Genomic DNA, 20,765 nt, shown 5'->3' with positions numbered 1-20,765 from the left:
CTTCGATGAATGGGAATTGATAATCAGAAGGGGCTGGGATGAGTGAGGACAATCATAGGTAAATAGCACAGCATGGTCTTATGAACTACATATTATATTATGGTCTGCATTAAAATCTTCCCATATCAGGATTCTGCTAAGCACAGGGTTCATTAGTCCATTGTATGACTCCATTATATGCCATTTACATAACCTATCTCATTTTTTGATATTTTAGATGCAGAATTAAGAAATGGTGCACTTCATTCTTATGTACAGAGCCTTAACTTATGAGATGATTTCTTTAGGATAAATTTAACTTCATAGTAATGGGCTTGTTCAATCAAAAGATATACACATTTTAAAATATTTTTTAAAAACATTGCCAAATTCACTCCTGAAAAGTTGTTTCCACTCCCACCAAAACTGTATGGGAGAATCCATTTCTCCATACTCTCAGTAGACCTCGGTATTATTCCTTCTAATTCTTGCCAATTTGATTGGCAAAAAAGTAAAAAGCATTTGACTCCCTTTATTTGCATTGAGTTTCAACATTGAAAAATATTGTGAACTAGGCAGGCAAATTAGCTGATTAGTTTTGCAGACTCTGATGTATGCTAAACCAATGAAGAGATATAACGATGAAGGACAAGGTTCTGATTTCTATTTTTACTTTGCTGTTTTTGGTTTGCTGCAGAAACATAGACTTTTTATGGAGTGGAAGACATGGATACACAAGGTTGGATTTTTGATAGCTGAAAAAGATTTGGGGAAGATCTACAAATGATGAAACTTTTACTATAAATGCCATGATATATAAAAATTACAGAATATTTTTATTATTTTATTATTATTATTTTTTAAATCTAAATTCCATACCACCTGTAGATTTTAGTAAAGAAAAGATTTTTAGGAATTCTGGTTAAAAATATAGTCTCTACTTATTCCAAATGTTGCTCATACAATACCTGTGAATGATTTCTTCAAGTGATAGTGCTTTTTTGCTTTTTTCTCTCCTAAGGAAAAACTGGTCTACTTCCTGGATTGTTCTTTCTAGTCGAAAAATTGAATTTTACAAAGAATCCAAGCAGCAGGCTCTGTCTAATATGGTGGGTAGTTCTCTGTTTCTACTATTATCATGTTTACAGAAATATTGTTGAACTAAAAGTTTGGTTTCAACAGAAATCACACTAAAGCCTCCAAGCTATCAACATCTGAAAGCAGATGGAGGAAAATGACTCAATAAACTTTTAATCAGAGGAAGGGAAAATAGAACTTAGTGTTTGTTTTATTAAGTGGTGCATTTGGAGAATAATCACAAAATGAGATGAATGGCAAGCAGCTCTCTAGTAATGGGAAGGTAACACTTTAAATTAAGGTGCCATTTATAAATGCTTTATTCTTATTTATGAAATGATCACTAAATGCAGCTACTTGCTCAAATAATGTAGTATAAAGTATGTTATAAAATGCATTAGTAATACTTAACGGATGAGACTATGGAAAGCTGTTTTAAAGAATATTATAAGGCGTAAATCGTATTAAACCATGTATGTGCATCTTTAATACATGAATTTAAGTTGTTATCTAGCATGCTATAAAGTGCTTCACACATTAATAAATAATAATAAACTGTTTATAAATGGCATCTTAATATAGGGTGTTACCAATGAGGAAACACTCTAAGTTAACAGTCATTTTTTATCTTAGTCTAACTGTGACATTCACTACATCCAGCTAACCTTTCTGAACAGTTCTATGACTCCATCTAATGGAACTAATACAATTTCGGTATCCAATAGTTATTACAAAGTGAAATTTGTAGGGCTTCTTGATTTGTACCTGGAGGAGGGCCTCATATATGCCCACAGAGATTTGACAGTGATAGTAGGAGCAATTCTGAGCTAGTTACTGGGGCAATTCAAGCTCAAAACCTTGCTGCCCGAACACCAGAGCTGTCACACGATGTTGGAGACAGTGGGCAAGCAGCATATCTGACAGCCTCCTGAGCAGGAAGGACTCTGGGCAAGAACCAACCTGCCATACCCCAATGGCCTGATAGACAGCAGGGAAAAGGGGTCTCCTGGCAGGAATTAACCACAATGAACTAATTTGTATTTGGCGGGTAATAAAACGATGGAAGGTTCTTTGCTTTCCAGCCACTAGTCTTGTTTGCTATGTAATCCTCTTTAAATAGGAAATAGAAAATCATTTGCTAGGAGATTTTTTTTTTTTTTTTAAAGCAGAAGATTTTAGTAAGAACAAAAGGTAGCATTTGGCTTGCTCCTGATAATTGCAATAGCCTTTATCCCCAAGTAGCTTGCTGATTTTGGAGTCTCGGTGCAGTCCAATCTGTAAACTAATTATGAATAAATTAAAAATATATCTCAGTCCTTTGTATTTTTAATTTAAACTGCCTCAGAAATTTGTTTTAGGGTTTTGTTTTGTTTTTATTTTTTGGCTACAGTAATGTTGAGATAATCTTTTTAAGAAAAATAAGGTACCCCTAAAGGCTAGGTAGAAAACAACTCCCATCCACCCACGGGTCCTTTGTCTTCCCTTTGAATGAGTTCTAAAGGGGAAATCAGGAAGGGAGGAAAGTCACTTGCCTTGCTGAATTTGGCTGCTGAGAAGATGCTCTTCATCCTGCTGGGTGAGAAGAATTCCGTTGGAGCAGAGTTTATGTGAATGTGCTGGGATAATGGGAGAGATTAGATTCCAAGTTAAAGCATTTGGTTTATTTTTATTTTATTATTTTAGTCTCCTCATACCAGGAGATAGTTATCAGATGCTTAATTTTGTACAGGTGGAAGAAAACTCCCCTTACTGTAGGCAAACTTTGCAAGTCAGCTCTCTAATTGCATGCCTCTAGTTCAAGCTTCAGAACTGTTGTAAATTGACAATAGATTTTACTTTTAGAGGAAATTTGTTAACCCCTTTTTTTTTTTTTTTTTTGGCAGTCCCTATTTATTACTTCTAGTCCCATTTTCAGTGCTCTTATGGTTTCTCCCAGACACTCATTGTCTTCAAAGCAAATTCTGGGCAGGAACTAACTGTGTTTTGTGGTAATAGGGGAAAGAATTGCAGATTCCTGTTTGTACTGCATGAATTGTCTTGCTAGTCAAGTTCTTGGATACATTTCTAACCAAATATTAAAGGCCTGGTGGGATAGCCCACATTTACCAATTCCAGTCTCAGAGAAATGATATGATGATTACCAGGCCTTGATGAAAGATACTGTGGTTTTATTTTGAAAGAGATTTATGCTCAAGTTTCTGAATTTCTCTTGTGCCCCCTTACACATGTCCTGGTATTACTGTTCATTGTACTTCTGGGAAAGTCTGTCCTTTTCTCCAAGGGGGTCTGTAGAAGCTGCCTAAGTGAGTGCAAAATGTGGCTTAAAAGAGTAAATGGCATTTTAATCTGTACAGGAATGATCTTTGAATGTTAATGTAGTGGTGAGACAAAGCAGCAGAGTAGCTAGGAGAAGGGCTTTGAAGTTCAACCATAGAGGGCTTTATTCTAGTTTTGCCACTTAGGAGCTGACAAACTTATTCAACTCCTTTGAGCTTCAGAATCCTCACCTGTAAAGTGGAGATAGTAATATTTGCCAAGAGAATTAGTAAGGAATAAAATTAGTTAATAAAATAAAAATATGCATAGTAGCCATAAAATAATTATTATATTATAATATACTCCATTAAAATATAAATATACTGTATTCTATAGTACATAATATAGGGTATAATATAATTATAACTTATCATTATACTATCTTAGTTTTGCACTTGAATTGATTCACACGTGTGTAGAAGAAAAGGTATATTAATTCAAGGAATACCAGAGTGTACTGTCTCCAAAAAAAGAAATATGTATCCATAGGCAGCATAAAATATTGTGTCTGAGCACTGAATAATTCTGAAAATGAAGCCATTTCTCCATTTGGGGTTCTAGATGTAATATCCTGCTTATCCATATATATTTTCCTGGGGCCCTCACCTTCCTCCATTGTCTCTTAACCTTACTGCTTTCACATTTAATACAGAATGTCACACAGTGTTATGCCTGATCCCACATTCCATGTTTGGCTATATTTCTTTCTCACTGAAATTCTTTCAGTTCATAACCAAGTCACATTTTTATCAAAAGCAGCCTCCCCCTGAAAAGAAACACAGTCACTTTGCTGGTGTGTGTAAATCAGAGATTCATAGGCTCTGGGTCCTCAGTGACCTATTCAAGGAAAAGGAGGACTGACCTATTCTGTTTTTCTTTTTTAATAAAATTAAAGAGTAAAGTACTGCCTACTACTACTGTCACTTTCTAACAGAAAGGACATTGTATAATACCCCAATCCTAAATCTAGGTGGGATAAAACCTCAGAATTAAAGACAGTCTTTACCAAGAGAGGAAACAATCTCCCTCCTACATCTACATACATTGTCTCTGTTTTGTTCACTTCACCTCAGACCAGAGAAAGTTTGGTCCAGACTAGCTGGCCCTCCTGTGAAAAGGAGCATTGGAAAACCACTGGTGTCCTTAGTTCCGGATTTTCTGGATTATAAAGGAAAGGACAGTGTTCTTATTCTGTATTCTGATTTGTAACTCACTTTAAAATTTTGAAATATTGTCACTGGAAAATAACGCAGAAACCATTTTTAGTAAAATGTATAAAACATGTATGTATATTTTAACAGTTATAATCAAACTTCTACATAACCACCACCCAGGGCAAGATGCACACCCTGCCAGCCCTCCAGAAGCCCCACCCCTGCCTATTGTCTGTCTGTCATCACAGCCTCTTCCCTTGCCACAGACTTAAATGGCATTTTAGTCATTATTTTATCACCCTTTATTATTTTCCCACCTATATCTGTAGCCCTTAAAAATATAGTATACTTTGTCTGCTTTTGAATTTATAAAATGGAATCACAGCATGTGTTTCTTTTGTTTCTTGCTTCTTTCTCTAAATATCAATATGTCCTGCTTTTTCCTTCCTTTCATTTTGTTTTAATAATTTCATATTTTTCTTCACTGTTTTAGGAGTGATACACTTGGTGTTCTGTTAGTGACTTGCCTAGAATTATAACTTATTGAAGACTAAAGCTATTCAAATATTACTTTAGAATAGTTTTAATTCACTTATCACCTTCCCAATGTATATGCTATTTCTGTCTGTATTTTAATTCTTTTTTAACACCACTAGACATTATTTATTCCCTTTTATAGAATCAATATTGATTTTTATTTGCCCAATATTTGCCATGTTCCTTGTTATTTATATATTCCTATATCTTAGACCTTCCCTCTAGGATTATTTTTTCTTCTATTTGAAGTACATTCTGAGAAATTCCTGTAGTAAGGGTCTTGTCGTGACAATCTGTCTCAGCATCTGCTTGTTTCAAATGTCTCTATTTCTCCATCATTTTGGAAATATATATTCTCTCTGGATATAGAATTTTGAGTTGGCAGTAATACTCTTTTGGCACATCAAAGATATCATTCCACTGTTTTCTGTCATCCATTATTGTATCAAGAAGTTACCTGTTAATCTAACCACTGTTCTTTGGTCCCTCATAATATTTTCTCATTACCTTTGTGTTTCCACTGTTTCACTGTGATGCATCCAGGTGTCAATATCTTTTTATTTTCCCTGCCTGGATTGTTGGGCCTCTTGAAATTGATTATAACTGTCATTAATGTATTTTACAAATTTCCAAGCTATTATCTTCTCAAATGTAGCTTCTTTTACATTTTCTCTCTTATTTTCTTCTAAGCCCCTAGTTAAACCTATGTTAAATTTTCTCACTCTATCCTCCACGTGTTTTATATTCTTCTTTCTTTCTGTCTTTCTGAACTGCATTCCAAATAACTTATCTTGATTTATCTTCTAATTTAACTCAGTCTCCCTTTGTGATAAACATTATTTTTATTTCAATTATTATACTTTTTATTTCTAGAAGTTTGTTTCTTTTTTAAATTTACTATGTCATTTGTTGTAGGTTTTTTTCCTGAATGTTAAAGACTCTCTTTTATTTTGTGAAAATTAGAAGGCATAGTTTTTTTATATTCTGTGTCTTGTGATTCTAGCATCTGAAGTCTACATCAGGCTGTTTCTACTGGTTCTCACTCATGTTGCTTTGTTTCCTTGTGTGTCTGCTTATCTTTGACTGTGTGCTAATCATTGTTATTGAAATATCATGGGAGGTTCTCTGAGGCCTGGAATAAATGTGTCCTACTCCAGAGTGTTCTGTATTTTTCTAAATTGTCTGGGGGCACTTCCAGTAATTGATTAGATCAATTTGAGTTAACAGTTTAAAATTTTTGAGTTATGTGTACATAAAAGGAGGGCTACAGCTGTGCTGCACTTTATCAGGGACAGAACTATTGTTCACTCCTTCTTCTCTTAACATTGTTCATCTACAAAGGCAGTCTTCTTTATAATCCCTTGGGATTGGAGAAAGGGAACAAGTTGAATATTGGTTCTCCTTTATCCTTTTATAATGCCCTCAGGAAAGGTGCAGTTATTTTGATTTGATATTCTGCTTTTCTCTGTGGGTTCAGATTCTCACCTCCAAAAAATATTTACCCTGGATGTTCCCACTATCTTTTCAGCCTTTCAATTCTTTTAAGGTTAATTTTAAAAAGAAATATTTTATCCAGCATTTTTTATTGTTTGCAGTGGGAGAGTTGATCCAAATAGCATAGTTTCTCATTACAATCTACCTCACTTTCATTTAAATATGCATTTGGTTAATCAAGTTAGTGCTATTTATATAAGCCTTGGTGGGAAAAGACTTCATAAGAATATGTATTGAAATCCTACAATGAACAGCTTGCTCGTTAGGGCTACATATAAGGCATAGAGATATAATCAAGATATAGTCTTTGCTTTATAGCATCTCTGCCAAAAAATAGGATGAGATGAAATAAGAAACATAGGAGAGTGTTTTTTTTGTTTTGTTTTGTTTTTTTTTTTTTTTTTTTTTTTAACATTTAAAGGAGGGACAGCTCACATCTGTGAAAGATTTGAATTAGGCCTTGAAGGATGGTTATAATTTCAATATGTGGAGATTTGTGGGCAGGGAAAATTCCAGTGGAGTAAAAAAATATGAACAATGGCATGAAACTGAAAATGGGCAAGGTCTGTGTGCTAAAAAGAGAAATGAATTTTTTAGTTCGGTTGGAAAATAGGATAAAAGAAAAGGATTGAGAAGAATGCCATGGGCTGAGATTTGCTACCAGGGGCAACTCTTTAATAAGGTGTGTCAGTATTCTCCAGACATCTTCACCCTAGAATAATCTCTCGTGGCTCTTCTTTTAACAACTACATGCTGAACAGCAGTATGACCCAGGTGTTGCTTGTCTTAAAAAGACCAGTACTATCACAGGAAAAAGGCAAGAGAGGAGATGGTTCTTCTAACTTCAACTCATTTAGTCCAAGAGCAAAAACTTTTGCCTCAAAAGCAGCTACAGTATTATTTGATTCATCTAGTGGCAGAGAAGTCCTAAGGAAACAAGAGTTGTCAGTTTGATTTATCCTCTGAGTCCTTGAATCATACCCCTTTCATTTTTCAGGTATACTTAACCTATTTCAGTACCAGCATAGTATTTCAATTGGCTCCAGCAATTCACTTGCAACTTTCCTTCTGTGTATGGGCTATAGTTTGTGATTTTAGAGCATCTGCTTGTTATGGAGTAGACCCTGGACTATGGCTATGGGATGTGGCAAATATGCACTCCTGGTTAAAAAAAACAAAATTGATGGATTGCCTCATGGGGAAGAAGCTGTGTAATTTAGAGAACCCATTCATTTATTGATTTTATGAACTATTAACAACTCCTAACAGGTGTCACACAATGTGTTGTTAAACCGTAGAGATATCCAGATGAATAATATATGATCCCTGCTGTCAAGGTGCTTATAGTCCGGTAGGGGAAACAGAATCATATGTAGGTTTATTATAATAGAACATGACTAACATGATAAAGATATATAAGAAAACATGCTGGGGAACCATAGGTTTAGCTACAGGTAGCTCTTTCCCAAGGAAATTGTTGTTGCAAGTAATGGTCAGCTTATGTATTTCTCCATTAGTTCATTCTGGAAATATCACTTAGGGTCCTTGATATTAAGCCACTGTGCTAGGTATTAGGAAAGACACAAAAAATGAAACAAACTCAGATCTTTCACTTGAGGGTCTAGAAACAAATAGAAAGCATGCCCATAAATCAAGTAATTGTAGTGAAAAGGTAGACATTGATAGTTACTCCAAAATGGCATGAACAGAGACATGGGTTAGTTTCATGGTAACTAAGAGGAGAGAGATATGGCTCCCAGCTGGAAAGGATTCTAAATATATCCATTAGAGGAAGTGACATTTGAGGAAGTTTTTGACGGCTGAATAGGATTTCATTGCAGAAATTGGGGGGAGCGGAATACACTTTACATGGAAAGAAGGGAGTAAGCAATGATAAAATGTGGGAAATTAATTCCTTAATTTATTTTCCAGATATTATCAATTGCTTGCCTTGCTCCACATACTGTGCTGGTCATTGTTCTTAAAAATGTTTCTTGGTGGTTCCCTGAGTCCTAGGGTATATATGCCCCAATCCAGACTATTTTGTGTTTCTTCTGTAAGTTGTCTGGATGCACTGCCAGTGAGGGATTGCCTCAAAAAAAGTTGAGGAACATTGTTGTAGGACAGCAAGCACTCTAACTTGGTTAGAAAGTCAGTGTGGAATCAGCTCATGAAAGACCTTGAACAGGATTGTGGGAGGAGATGATTTCTTTCTGTAGGCATTGTGGAGCCCTTTATAGTTTATACTGCATATGCTCAAATTAAGAGAGATTCAGAGTTTTCAGAGACAGTTTGGGGAGTTAAGATATATTTTTCCTACAGTTAAAAAAATGAAGGTAGGACTTGTTAAATTATCTGAAAAACCTATTCTAAAAATATATGGAAATAGATGAGAGTAATAACGCCTGTGCTCTTATTGACAAAGATAATAGCAAAACGGCTAAGTCTGTTATCATTATGGCCCCATGCATTTAGTAAATCACAGGCCATCTTCTTACTCAGAATATATATTAATATTCTCCTATGACCTGATCTTTTAGCAGCATGGTCATTGCTAAAGAAGTCCTAGTGCAAAGAAAGCAAGCAGGGTAATTCATCTAGGAAGAACTAAAAAATATGCAGTGCCCAAAACATGGGTGTATCAGCACATTAGTGAGCACCAGTAGCAACCTGGAGGTGTTTTCATGTGATTCCAGAATATATGTTCAGTGTGGTACCCTACTGAGATAAATGCATCATGCAAAGTCTGTTTCTGATTAGGAAATTTCTTGTCTCCACAGCCACCAAAAATCAGACCAAGTGGACCTTACTTCCTTTTATATTTATCTCATGGTACTCAGAAAACTTAGTGTCACTTTTGACATAAATTCAGAAGTATTATAAACATTTTAGGGACTATTTCTCCCCTCAAACTGTATAGTTCTAAAGCCAGAATGTTTGATATGGAGCCAACATGTTGATTGCGTACGTAACTGGGATTTTTGGGGCTACTTTTATGTTTTTTACTTTACGTTGTACTAATACTTCTAATCAGAGGCAAACACTGGCAAATTTTACTTCTAATGACAGAAAACTCTTTCAAGGCATTTAATAAACTATTAACTTTTTTAGACCACTCATTCAGCCATAACCTTGAAAGCAAAAAAAGAGTAATATAAAAGACTTCATTAAAATAATTTGTTTACTTTTTCTTAATATTGTTTACTTCCAGTGCAGATAATGAGCACAAGCATTAATTAAATAATGCAGTATATTTAATGTTCATTCACTGTAGCATGACTTTAATAAAAAAATGGACTTATTTATGGGAGTAAAATGATGTGATTTAGCAAAAAAAGATGAAAATAGTTTTCAATCAGCAAGCTATTCATGAATTATTGAGTAATCTGTATAAAATGAATATGGAATGATTTTATCTTTGTAAAGTGAGTGTTCAAAAAGATCATAAAAATGGAGGTGCAAACAATAGATCTACCAACCTTAGCCTAACGAAGGCATTTTAAATTCTCACAATAATAGTGCTCTGGTGAAGTCAGCATGGTTAACATTAGGGCAGGTTATTAGTACAGCCATAGATTGCACTATCATACGGTCTCAACATACATTTAAAAATTAAAAGAAAAAACAGTCCAAAACCTGGAGGATGACAGGTGGAGATCAAAGAAATAAAGGAAAAATGAATTCTAGTGTTTTATTAACACAAACTGTGTAAGGAAAAAAATGAAATCAAGTGATCGATATTAATATAAATGAAGCCATGTTCTCTGGTTATAATTTTCTCAAGATTTGGCCATTAACCACAATAAATTCTGTATCGTACATAATTTTTAATAACCACAAAAATCTATGAAATTGATAGGATGCCTTATAAATGGGTAATAGCTTACTGTCCAATAAACCTCACCTTAGGCTCTTCAGAAAAGTATTTTAATTATGAAGCTTGACTCTCTGTGGTTTATCATTTTGGTCAATGTAATACATCTGATTTAGAGCTTACATTTCTCTAAGATAAAACGGACTTTTACTCCACGGTGCATTTTTAAATTTACTGAATATATGTATTTATTCTTCCTTTAAAAGTCACTACTAAATTGAAATGCTCTGGGAAGCAGTATACCATATTAGGTAGAAATAGGGGCTTCTAAGTCACACAACCTGGGTTAGGAATCCCAGGTTCACATTTTATTTGTTGCTACAATTCTTTGATGTCTCAGCTGCAGTATGGGGTTAATAAGAGTACCTACCTCATAGAGCTGTTGTGAGATTGTGTGAGAAAATTGATGTAGCAAGCCTGACACACAGCAAAGATAATAAATATTAGTTATATTTATTATTGGTATTATTGGTATTATTATTACATGAAGCAATTGAGTATAGTGGTTAAGAGAACAGACTTTGGAATCAGAATTGGATTCAAATGCACAAACTCACTTAATGACAGTATACTTCAAAATCCTTGTCTTAGTTTTCTTAACAATAATATCAAGATTTTTCAGGTAAAGAAACACTACCTGCTGTCCAAATACAATTCAAAATGTCTTCAGAACCTCATTTCTTACTCATACCATAGGCCAAAACAGATATTCCTGGTCAGCTTTCTGCTACATTGTGCTTCTCCCATCTTTTGGTTCTGTCATCCCCTAGTGGCAGATGAAGGAAATGTTAAGAGAGCATAGGAAAATCTGCATGCTCTTTAAAAGCTGTGAGCCCAGAGGTGTCTCACATTGTTCTTGTTCACATTCCAGTGATGAGAATGGGTAATGTGGCCACAGGTTGGTGTAAAGAGGGATAGAAAAAAATGGAGCCTTTGGCTGGTGAGCTATTGGGATGGCCAAAAAGTTCTTTAGGGTTTTCCTGTAACATCTTATGGAAAAACCAAAATGAACTTTTTGGCCAACCCAATACTTTCCAATGACAACTCTAGACTCCTGAAGAGAGAGCCCTGCACACATTTCAGTGGAGAGCTATGCCTCCCTGACACAGGAGAGTAACATCAATTGTCTCAGTCCAGATTCCCTAGAAAACAAAGCCCAAATTAAGCATCCATGCTTTATTTGGGAGGCATGAGCCCAGGACACAGAGAGTGAAGTAAAAAGGAAGTGAGGCAGGAGATGATGCAAGATAGAAGAGAGGATGTGTTATCATGCTGGCTACTACTCTACAGTGAGCCTCAGAGACACAGAGAACCACTGGGCAGGTGCACCACTTGACTTGCAAAAAAGCTGCAAATAAACTGGAGAAAGCATGAAGCAGTCTGTAGGAGGAAGGGATGGAGGTAGGAGAAGGAATATATCGACCTGTTTCTTCCCATTTCTTGCGTCCTTTTGGTTAAAATTTATCACCCGGAGTATTTTCTCCCTGTATTATGTGGATCCTGGGCACACCCTTGGATGGCTATGCAGAAGGTCAGATCCTACACCCTGTAAAATAGTATTTTATCCAAATCTGGATGTGGTAGGGATCTAAAAGCCAGTCTGCACCTTGGCAACCAGGAGGGCCTTGCATTCCAAGAAGGTGTCTGGTCATCCACAGGAAGTGGGACCATATGGGCCCAAGCATCACTGGTCATCTACAGGGACAACTGAGGCAGACTGAAAGAATGAGGGTCTAAGGAGGGAATCTGAGGAGGTGCCTGAGGCATCAAAAATGTGCCCAAATTGCTCACATTGCAGAATTAAATAGTTTTTACATAGTGTAAATTTAAGGCAATATAAGCATGCAACAAACATAGATTAAATAGAAGCTATTATATTTATTCTAGCAAGATTTTGATTCAGGAATAAATGCAATAAATTCTTAAAAAGGGGAGAATACTTTCTCCTCAACAAACAAACAAACACATAACATTCTAGTGCCCCAAATCACTAACAAGGCTTTGCTTTTCTGAAAATCTGGTTTGATTTGGTCTTGTAATATACTGAGAAATTTCACTGGAGAAACAATTTCAGTTATTATTAACACCATTTATATTCATATACATAAAACCCACATCTTAACAATCAAAGTATCCTCTTCTATGTTGACAGCGGCCATACTTTAGACATTAATAAGATCAGGTATCCATTCAGCACTCTTTCCTAAATCATTTTGCCCAAATGAGAATTTATAAGTGAGTTTTATCCTCCTCCATGACTGATTTTCCAGAATCAAAACCAGTTATGTGATAAAACTTAATTCCTCTAAACAGATTTTGTGTTTCATGTTTCAGACTGATAAGGACAATCTGAGTCTATATTCTGGAATAGCAATTAATCCAAAATAAAAAATGGTAGCTAATAAACTGTTTCATAAAATCTGAGCCTTGACTTTTTTTCAACCACATCTAGTAATAAGGGTATGAGAATGAGTGGCCCAGTGATTTGTTGCCCACACACATGGCCAATCTTCATCATGGAAAATGCCATCAAGCAAAAGAGCATCTGGCCTTTGATATTTTCTTAATATACATTAAAAGCCCCCAAATATCCCATAAAGAAAAATGGGAAACTTAATCCCAAAGGTATAATCTAAGTCAGAGAAAAATATATTATGGAGAGACAACCCTGTCAGCTATTATTGAGAAATGGTAAAGATGGACTAAGAGAATAATAAAAATCAGAAGTGGACAAGACCTAAGATCAATTTTTAATGACTTCACATTTCTCCAACAAAGAGGCTTTTATGTTTTATTGTCCAGAAGCAGTAACTTTTAAATAATTCTATTTAAATATTTAAAAATCATTTATATTTTAAGTTTACCCAGAATAGATATATGTCTACTCTTAGGCTCAAGTTTATATTTAGTCAATTTTTAAAAGTACATTTTTATAATGATGTACAATGTGATACATTGGCATCACGTAGTTCAGCAGACTTTTTCATGTGTTTTATAGCTGTAGAATCAGAAATACGTTTTCTATTAAAGGATTCTTTAATTTCAGATGGAATAAAATCTTGACTGTCTTCCAAGTAAATTCTATAACTTTTCTGAACTACTTATTCCAATATTTAACAACACTTAAACACTGATAATTTTCCCTTCTAATAAAGCCTAGTCCCTAAAGTTGTTTGTCAAGCCTAGGTCTTTCTGCTTTAACTTTGTAAAAATAAACAATTGATTAGGATCATTTTTATATAGTCCTTCATTTACTTATCTTAGTTTTCTTTTCTTGAGGCTAATATTTTTATTTGCTTGACTTTTACCAAAATCACTTTAGCTTTTTCTGGCATACTTTTAAATTCACCCCAAATCTCTATTATTTGCTTCAATTTTGCCATAAGATCAGTTCCTATTAAAGGTCAGTATAAATGGGAATGTAGTGATTTTTATGTCCTAAATATTTCTCATTTTGTAAACTATAATTCTGAGCTGTATTCTTAATTTTATTAATTAATTGGAATGAATCTGGAAATTTTCTGTTGCAATTTTCCATCCAGTTCATAACTTCATTCAAAGGTTAACAAACTTCTGTTGAGTGCTTACTTTGGGCCACTTTGCTAAATTTGGGGAAAATGAAGACCGATAAGACAAACCCAGCTTGTTCTTTGATTGTATAGCTGGGGGAAAGAGACACATCAAAAAGTAGTTGCAATGTGTGAATAACAAAACAAATTGTAAACAAAAAAAAAAAATGTTTTTCAGAGTAGGGGAAATGGTAAGAAGGAAAGAGTGACTGTGCCTGCAGAGGTGAAGGAGAGCCTCGTGGAAATTATTTTGGAGTTACATCATGAAAATGAGCAGGATTGGGGCAGATGGCAGGCAAAGAGAGTGGATGAAGAGAGAAATAACTGTGTTCCAGATGAAAAGGGTACATGCATACTCACTTCCCCAAAATATAGAGTTGTGAAAGCATGTAGCATTTTGGAAACTGCCTGGCATTCAGCATTGCTGATGTATAGAAAAAAGGAGGGATGAATGGAACTGAGAAGGTGGTTGGGGGATGATGAAAAGAAGCCTGTATACTCTACTAAGGGATTTGTACATTATCTTGTAGATAACAAGTTTTCTAGGAGAAATATTGTGAGATTTGCATTTTAGGAAAAAAATTCAAAATGTGGAGAATGAATTGAAATGGTTTTTACTGAGTTCAGAGGAAATGGGAAGGAGAGAAATTCAGATGAGAGAAAATAAGAACTTAAAAGAGATTGTGATCTCGTTCTGGAATTTGGGCTTTGTACCTTTTGGTTGTGGCTATTGATGGAAAGAGGAGAACTAAGAAAGTGAAGAGAGTGAAGGAGATAAATGATTAGTCAAGACAAGCAATAGAAAAAAGGGGACACGTCTGAGAAGAAGACAGTGATTTCAAGGAGATGTCTGTGCTATATCCTAATGATAGTTAGAAAATAGAGTTTGGACACATACGAGGGAGCTGGGGACCAGAGGAATCATGGGGAGTTAACATAAATAAGTGATAGATCAGGCCACAGGCAAAATCAAAACTCACAGGAATCATGTAAACTATGAGAAATAATGAAAGCCTAGAACCATAAACCAGGGATTACTAACATTTAAGAAGTTAAGAAGTTGGTTGAGGAAGAGAAGTCAGTGAGGGGAAAAAAAAAAAAAAAACAAAGAAGGAAAAGTATAAAAGGTGAAAGAATTTGGAGAGAAAATGTCTCCTTAGCTGAAGGACAGAGGATTTAAGAAGGGCCAGCAGAATCTCATAGTACTACAGAGTTCAACCAGAATGTGGATGGGAGAGAAGAAAGCATCAGACTGTTCCTGTTGACCTTAATGGTTAAGACGAATTAGATTAACCAAGGAAGGGGATAAAAGACTGCAGTGGGTTGAGAAGGGAATAGAACAGGAGCAGAGAATGTGACTGCAGGAAACTCTGAAGAATCCTGGTAATCATGAAAGGAAATAGGTGAGATTGAGAAAATGTGAAGTTGTGGCATTGGTGCTTGCTTTCTTCTATTTTTTATTTTTTTATAATCACTTCAGTGTGATTATAGTCTAAAGGATATAATCTACTTTAGGGAAAATAAGGAATGAGATTGGATAGAATTAGGAACTATAGAGGAAAAACCTTGGGCTGAAGAAGGAGCATCTCTTACTCTGAGGCAAAACAAGACATGCCTTGTGAGTTCATGCAGTATATGGCACTGATAGGCCAGGTAATTTTGATGCTCATAGATGACACTGTCGTGCCCAGACATGGGAGTTCATTGGACAGGTGGACCAGAGTCACAGACCCAGGTCCAGAATTTTGGGAAACAGATGCAAAAGTGGGAAATGATGACACTTACAAGGAAGAAATAGAAAGTGTTAATTCTTACTTTGGGACCTGAAAAAGGCATTATGTGACCTAGCAGGAGGAAAGGATAGGTATGGAGGGGAGGCAGTATATTGTGTTGTGATAAGGACTTGGGACTTGGAGTCAGATAAAAATGAATTCGTATCTCAGCTGAGGTCCTTATTAAGTGCATGAACTTATGTAAGGCACTTAACCACTCCCTGCTTGAGTTTTCTTCACATGTCAGTTAAAGGCAATGGTATTAACTTCACAAATTTGTTGTAAGGAATAAATGAGAAGTAGATATAAAGCTTTCAGAGGGCAAGACATATAGAAATTTATTAAAGTTTCTGTTTGTTCATTTGCATTACACAGACTAACTATGAAAGAGGGAAGAATGGCGAATGTTCTAGCACCAGGGCTCTATGATCTCTCTGAATTATGAGTAAGCCATTTGGTGGGCTTGAAAAAGGTAAAGCTTTGGGAGAGAGGTACCATGAGGAAGAGTAGAAACTGACTAGGAGCACATAAAAAGTTTGCAAAGTATTCATGACATTGGTCTTGGTAATGATTTCATGGATACGTTGTGTCCTTATCACAGTAACAATAGTATTGCTAAGTAGAGTCAAAAGCCCAGCTGAAGTAGGTGGCCATTATTTGTAATGTTACTACATGAGTAGTCAAGTTATTTCTCTAGAATTGAGGAATATGAGGAAGATTGTAGAAGAAGAAAAAGTGGATGAGAGAGTGGAGTGGATCATCGAATGAGGACGGAGGGAGAGAGAGAAAGAAAGAGAGAGAGAGGCTGAATTGACTGCAGAATCAGAGGCACAGGTCTGGACATGAAAGGAAGTGAAATCAAGGACTTGAGAGGCTGGGACAACACACAAAGGTGTGCAGTTTTCAATAACCTCGAAAATCAAACATAACAAGATGGGAGTAAGGCAGATTCAGAAAATGGGATTTGTTAGGCAGAAAGCACAATGAAGATTGCTAATGTGGAGAGGAGGTAAAGCAGTGAGCTCATGAAGAATGTAAGAGACGGGTCAAAGTCACATGAATGAGCACTAGGAGGTGACTAAGTGTAATGGGCAGTGTTCGGACTGAGATAAACCCAAGCCAGGTGCCAAAGCCATCGGATTTAGCATATGACGCTGATGAGGACAGCTAGAAGCTGGCAGAACTAGATGGTAAGCACACTGGCAAAGCTTAGATTGCTTTTTACCCATAAGTCTCCTCTAGCTCTCTCTCTTTCTCTAGTCTATAGATAATTATACAGAGTCTGAGGCTAGGATACGATTCTTAAAGGAAGAGTCAAGATATAGGCCAACACAGTAGCTAACACACTCACACTTAGTATATATACAGTAAGTGTTTATTGCATGATTCTGTGAAATCCTATGTTCAATCCACATATGAGTCCATTAAACTGTTTACATTTTGCCAAATCACAAAGCAAAGACTGCTTAACCATTAGACCAGATACAAATCTTGCTTGTTGTAAAGTTAGGAATTTTAAGACGCCCAAACCTTCCTTCCAAAGCACAAATGCTAGTTGCATTTTGGTATTTTCCTTCATGCACAAATTTAGCAAATATTCATTGAACAACAACTATGTACCAGCACTGTTCCATACATTGGAAAAATAGTGGAGGAAAAGGCAAACAAGGTCCCAGCTCGGTTAGGAGGAAGGCTGTGGTGAAATTAAAATAAATAGGTAGAGAGTAATCAGGAGTCCTGGAATGCCATGATTTTATATAAGACAGTCAGAGAGAAGACCTCTGACAAGGTGACATTCAGCTGAGACATGATGGAGAAGAAGGAGTCAGCCATGTGAAGATTGGGAGGTATTCCAGGTAAACAGGTGGTGTAAAGGCCCAATGGGAAGATCAAGTTCAACAGAGAAGGACGGAAACTAGATCAATATGTCTGTACTAGTCTAGTAAGAAAAGCATATCTTTTCCCAAAATGTTTCATGTTTTAGCATGAATATGATCATAGTGTATATTCAATTTTTAAGGACTACATAGTGGTTAAAAACAGACTCTGGAGGGACTGCTAGCATTTAAATCCTGGCACCTCCTTTTCTACCTATGTTACCTTGGGAAAGGTTACCTAACCATTCTGGCATATTCTCTTACCTGTAACATGGTAATAATAATAATACCTACTGGGCTTCCATGGTAGCGCAGTGGTTAAGAATCCACCTGCCAGTGCAGGGGACATGGGTTCGAGCCCTGGTCCAGGAAGATCCCACATGCAGCGGGGCAACTAAGCCCGTGCCCCACAACTACTGAGCCTGCGCTCTAGAGCCTGTGAGCCACAATTACTGAGCCCACATGCCACAACTACTGAAGCCCATGCCCCTAGAGCCTGTGCTCCGCAACAAGAGAAGCCACTGCCATGAGAAGCCCACACACCGCAACAAAGAATAGCCCCTGCTCACCACAACTAGAGAAAGCCCACACACAGCAACAAAGACCCAACGCAGCCAAAAATAAATAAATAAATTTATTTTAAAAAATAATAATACTTCATACAGGTATTATAAGAATTAAAAGAATTGATAGCCATAAAACACATAAGAAGTGTTTGGCCCATAAAAAGTTCTTCTTATATAAAATCATATTCCATCTTTTTTTTCCTGACTACATTACGTGGGAGAGATAATCTTTTTTGTTATATATGTTTATTGGTTCTGAGTGTCCCATAATTCAATTAACTGTAGAAGCAGGTTTTCTTAATTTTTCTATGTCATAAATCACTCAACAATGAACATTATTATTGTGCCTTGAGATTTTCCACAGCCGTGATGACCTGGGTGGCAGATTATGGGAAAACAGTAAAAATATTTCAGTATCTGAAGCATCCATAAGAGTCATGCTCATCTTGATTAGTTTTTCCTGAGATTACTACCAAATAACAAAGGAAAGCTATGCTATCAATTGTCATCTTGCCAGCTGAATTTATCCTGAAGGAAAGTTATGCTTGGCCTGTATAATGTTTCCAAAAAAATTTTTATTGAGTTGCCAAAGATCAAAAAATCTCACAATTTGCTATTAAAAAACCCCATATTTCTGGCTTCTTCTGAAAAATAAGTTATTTCTTTTAAACCGATAGAACATAGTGGCTATGAGGCAACAATTGTGGACAGATTTCTTATAAAATTTTTGCCATTTTTCCATAATTTTATGCTTTAACCTAAAGTTCATACTGTTAACATTGTCTAAATATATTATAAGCTTTTTACACTAAAATTTTAAAGTATTCTATTGAAAATGGCTTGAGGAAACTGAATTTCTCTATAGGAAAACCTAGAGTAGCTCAGAACATATGAAAATAGTTGGAGTCTTTGAAATGTGGCTTAACTTTCTTTAAAAATAGTAAAAAAATCTCCCAAACAGGTAAGTTTTTGTTTAATGTTTGGAGTTCTGCAAATTTAAAGTTATGTAAGTGTGATTCACTTGAACTAAATAAAAATATGAAGAGGCAAATACAGAGGATATTCTTATTAACTGATTATTATGAATTACTGAAGTAAAAACAGCTTTTCACTAACGTACACATTGTATTGTGTGAAAGGAGGCACACACCATAATCTATTTGATCTAAATTAAATTTACTAAATACAAATACACATTATACTTATGTGTATAGACTTAAAGTCTGAAAAATGAATTTCTAAAAGGCATACAGTTGGCACTTAATATTTATTAAATTTGTTTTTTCTTTTTTTCAGCTCTATTGAGATATAATTGACAATTAATGTGTAAGTTTAAGGCATGAAATGTGGTGATTTGATATACAGATATACTGTGAAATGATTACCACACTAAGGTTAGTTAGTAACATTCATCACCTCACATAGTTACCTTTTTGTGCGTGTGTATGTGTGGTTCTAACATTTAAGATCTACTCTCTTAGCAATTTTCGAGTATACAGTAAAATGTTAACTATAGTCACCATGCTGTATATTCGATCCCCAGAACTTATTCATCTTAAAACTGAAAGTCTGTACCCTTTGACAAATATCTTCCAGTTACCCCAGTGCCTGGTAACCAGCCTGTTTCTATGAATTAGACTTTAGATTCCACATAAAAGTGAAATCATGCAGAATTTGTCTCCTGTCTAACTTACGTGTGTGTGTATATACATATATATATATATATGTATATACACACACACATAATATAAAACATTATATTATATAAAACATTTTGTTTATCCATTCATCCATTGATGGATTGATGGACACAGGTCATTTCCATGTTTTGGCTATTGTACATAATGCTGCAATGAACATGACGGTGAGGATATCTATTTGAAACTGGAAAAAAGATAAGAAAGTCTTTATACCATAAATATATAGCTGCTAAGTCAATAAAGCTTTATTTTTTCTGACATGCATCTCCAGTGTTGTATGCTTTTTATTCTTATTGCATTTTCGTTTGCAGAAAACTGGGCACAAACCAGAAAGTGTGGATTTGTGTGGGGCATATATTGAATGGGCCAAAGAAAAATCAAGCAGAAAGAATGTCTTTCAGGTGAGAATGCTACATAGATTCAAATTATTCCTATTCCTTCTAAATCTGAGCTCTCTTGGGTAATCAAAACAAGACTACCTTGTTACGATGTTTTCATGTGCATGAACTAGTTGTGTAGAGGTCATTGTGAAAAACCTGGCTTCTCTTCCTTGTTGAATTTTGGTTGTTTTGTTGTTTTTCCCTGGTGACTGCTTGCTATCTAGACACAAAATATATGTTGTGTGGTGATTAATTATATACCCGAAAGTCATTGAATTTTGCAGTGTATATGATAGCTGTTTGTGGTTCAAACCTAGAATGCTTGGCTTAAATAGATTTAATGTAGGACTTTCAGACGTAAACAAAGTAAGGTTTGCTAATTATGATAAACTATTTACATTCATTGCCATTCCTGCTTTCCAGTCATAAATTACATTTACCAGTGTAACTTGGGGGATGGAGAGAGCTGA

At 35.5% G+C, this 20,765-nt stretch overlaps 1 protein-coding gene across 5 annotated transcripts in view; it reads left to right on the top strand.

The window, feature by feature from the left end:
* ARHGAP15 (Rho GTPase activating protein 15) overlaps positions 1-20,765 on the top strand; it is a 623,633-nt gene that overhangs the window by 109,661 nt on the left and 493,207 nt on the right. For all 5 annotated transcript variants that reach the window (XM_032637027.1, XM_032637031.1, XM_032637030.1 and 2 more), the window contains 2 exons: positions 1,001-1,088; positions 20,227-20,316. In XM_032637027.1, coding sequence (XP_032492918.1) covers positions 1,001-1,088; positions 20,227-20,316 — 178 coding nt within the window. The remainder of the gene's footprint in view (positions 1-1,000; positions 1,089-20,226; positions 20,317-20,765) is intronic.

Source organism: Phocoena sinus, chromosome 7, assembly GCF_008692025.1.
Source record: "Phocoena sinus isolate mPhoSin1 chromosome 7, mPhoSin1.pri, whole genome shotgun sequence".
Lineage (NCBI taxonomy): Eukaryota > Metazoa > Chordata > Mammalia > Artiodactyla > Phocoenidae > Phocoena > Phocoena sinus.
This window is presented reverse-complemented; position numbering and strand designations above follow the sequence as displayed.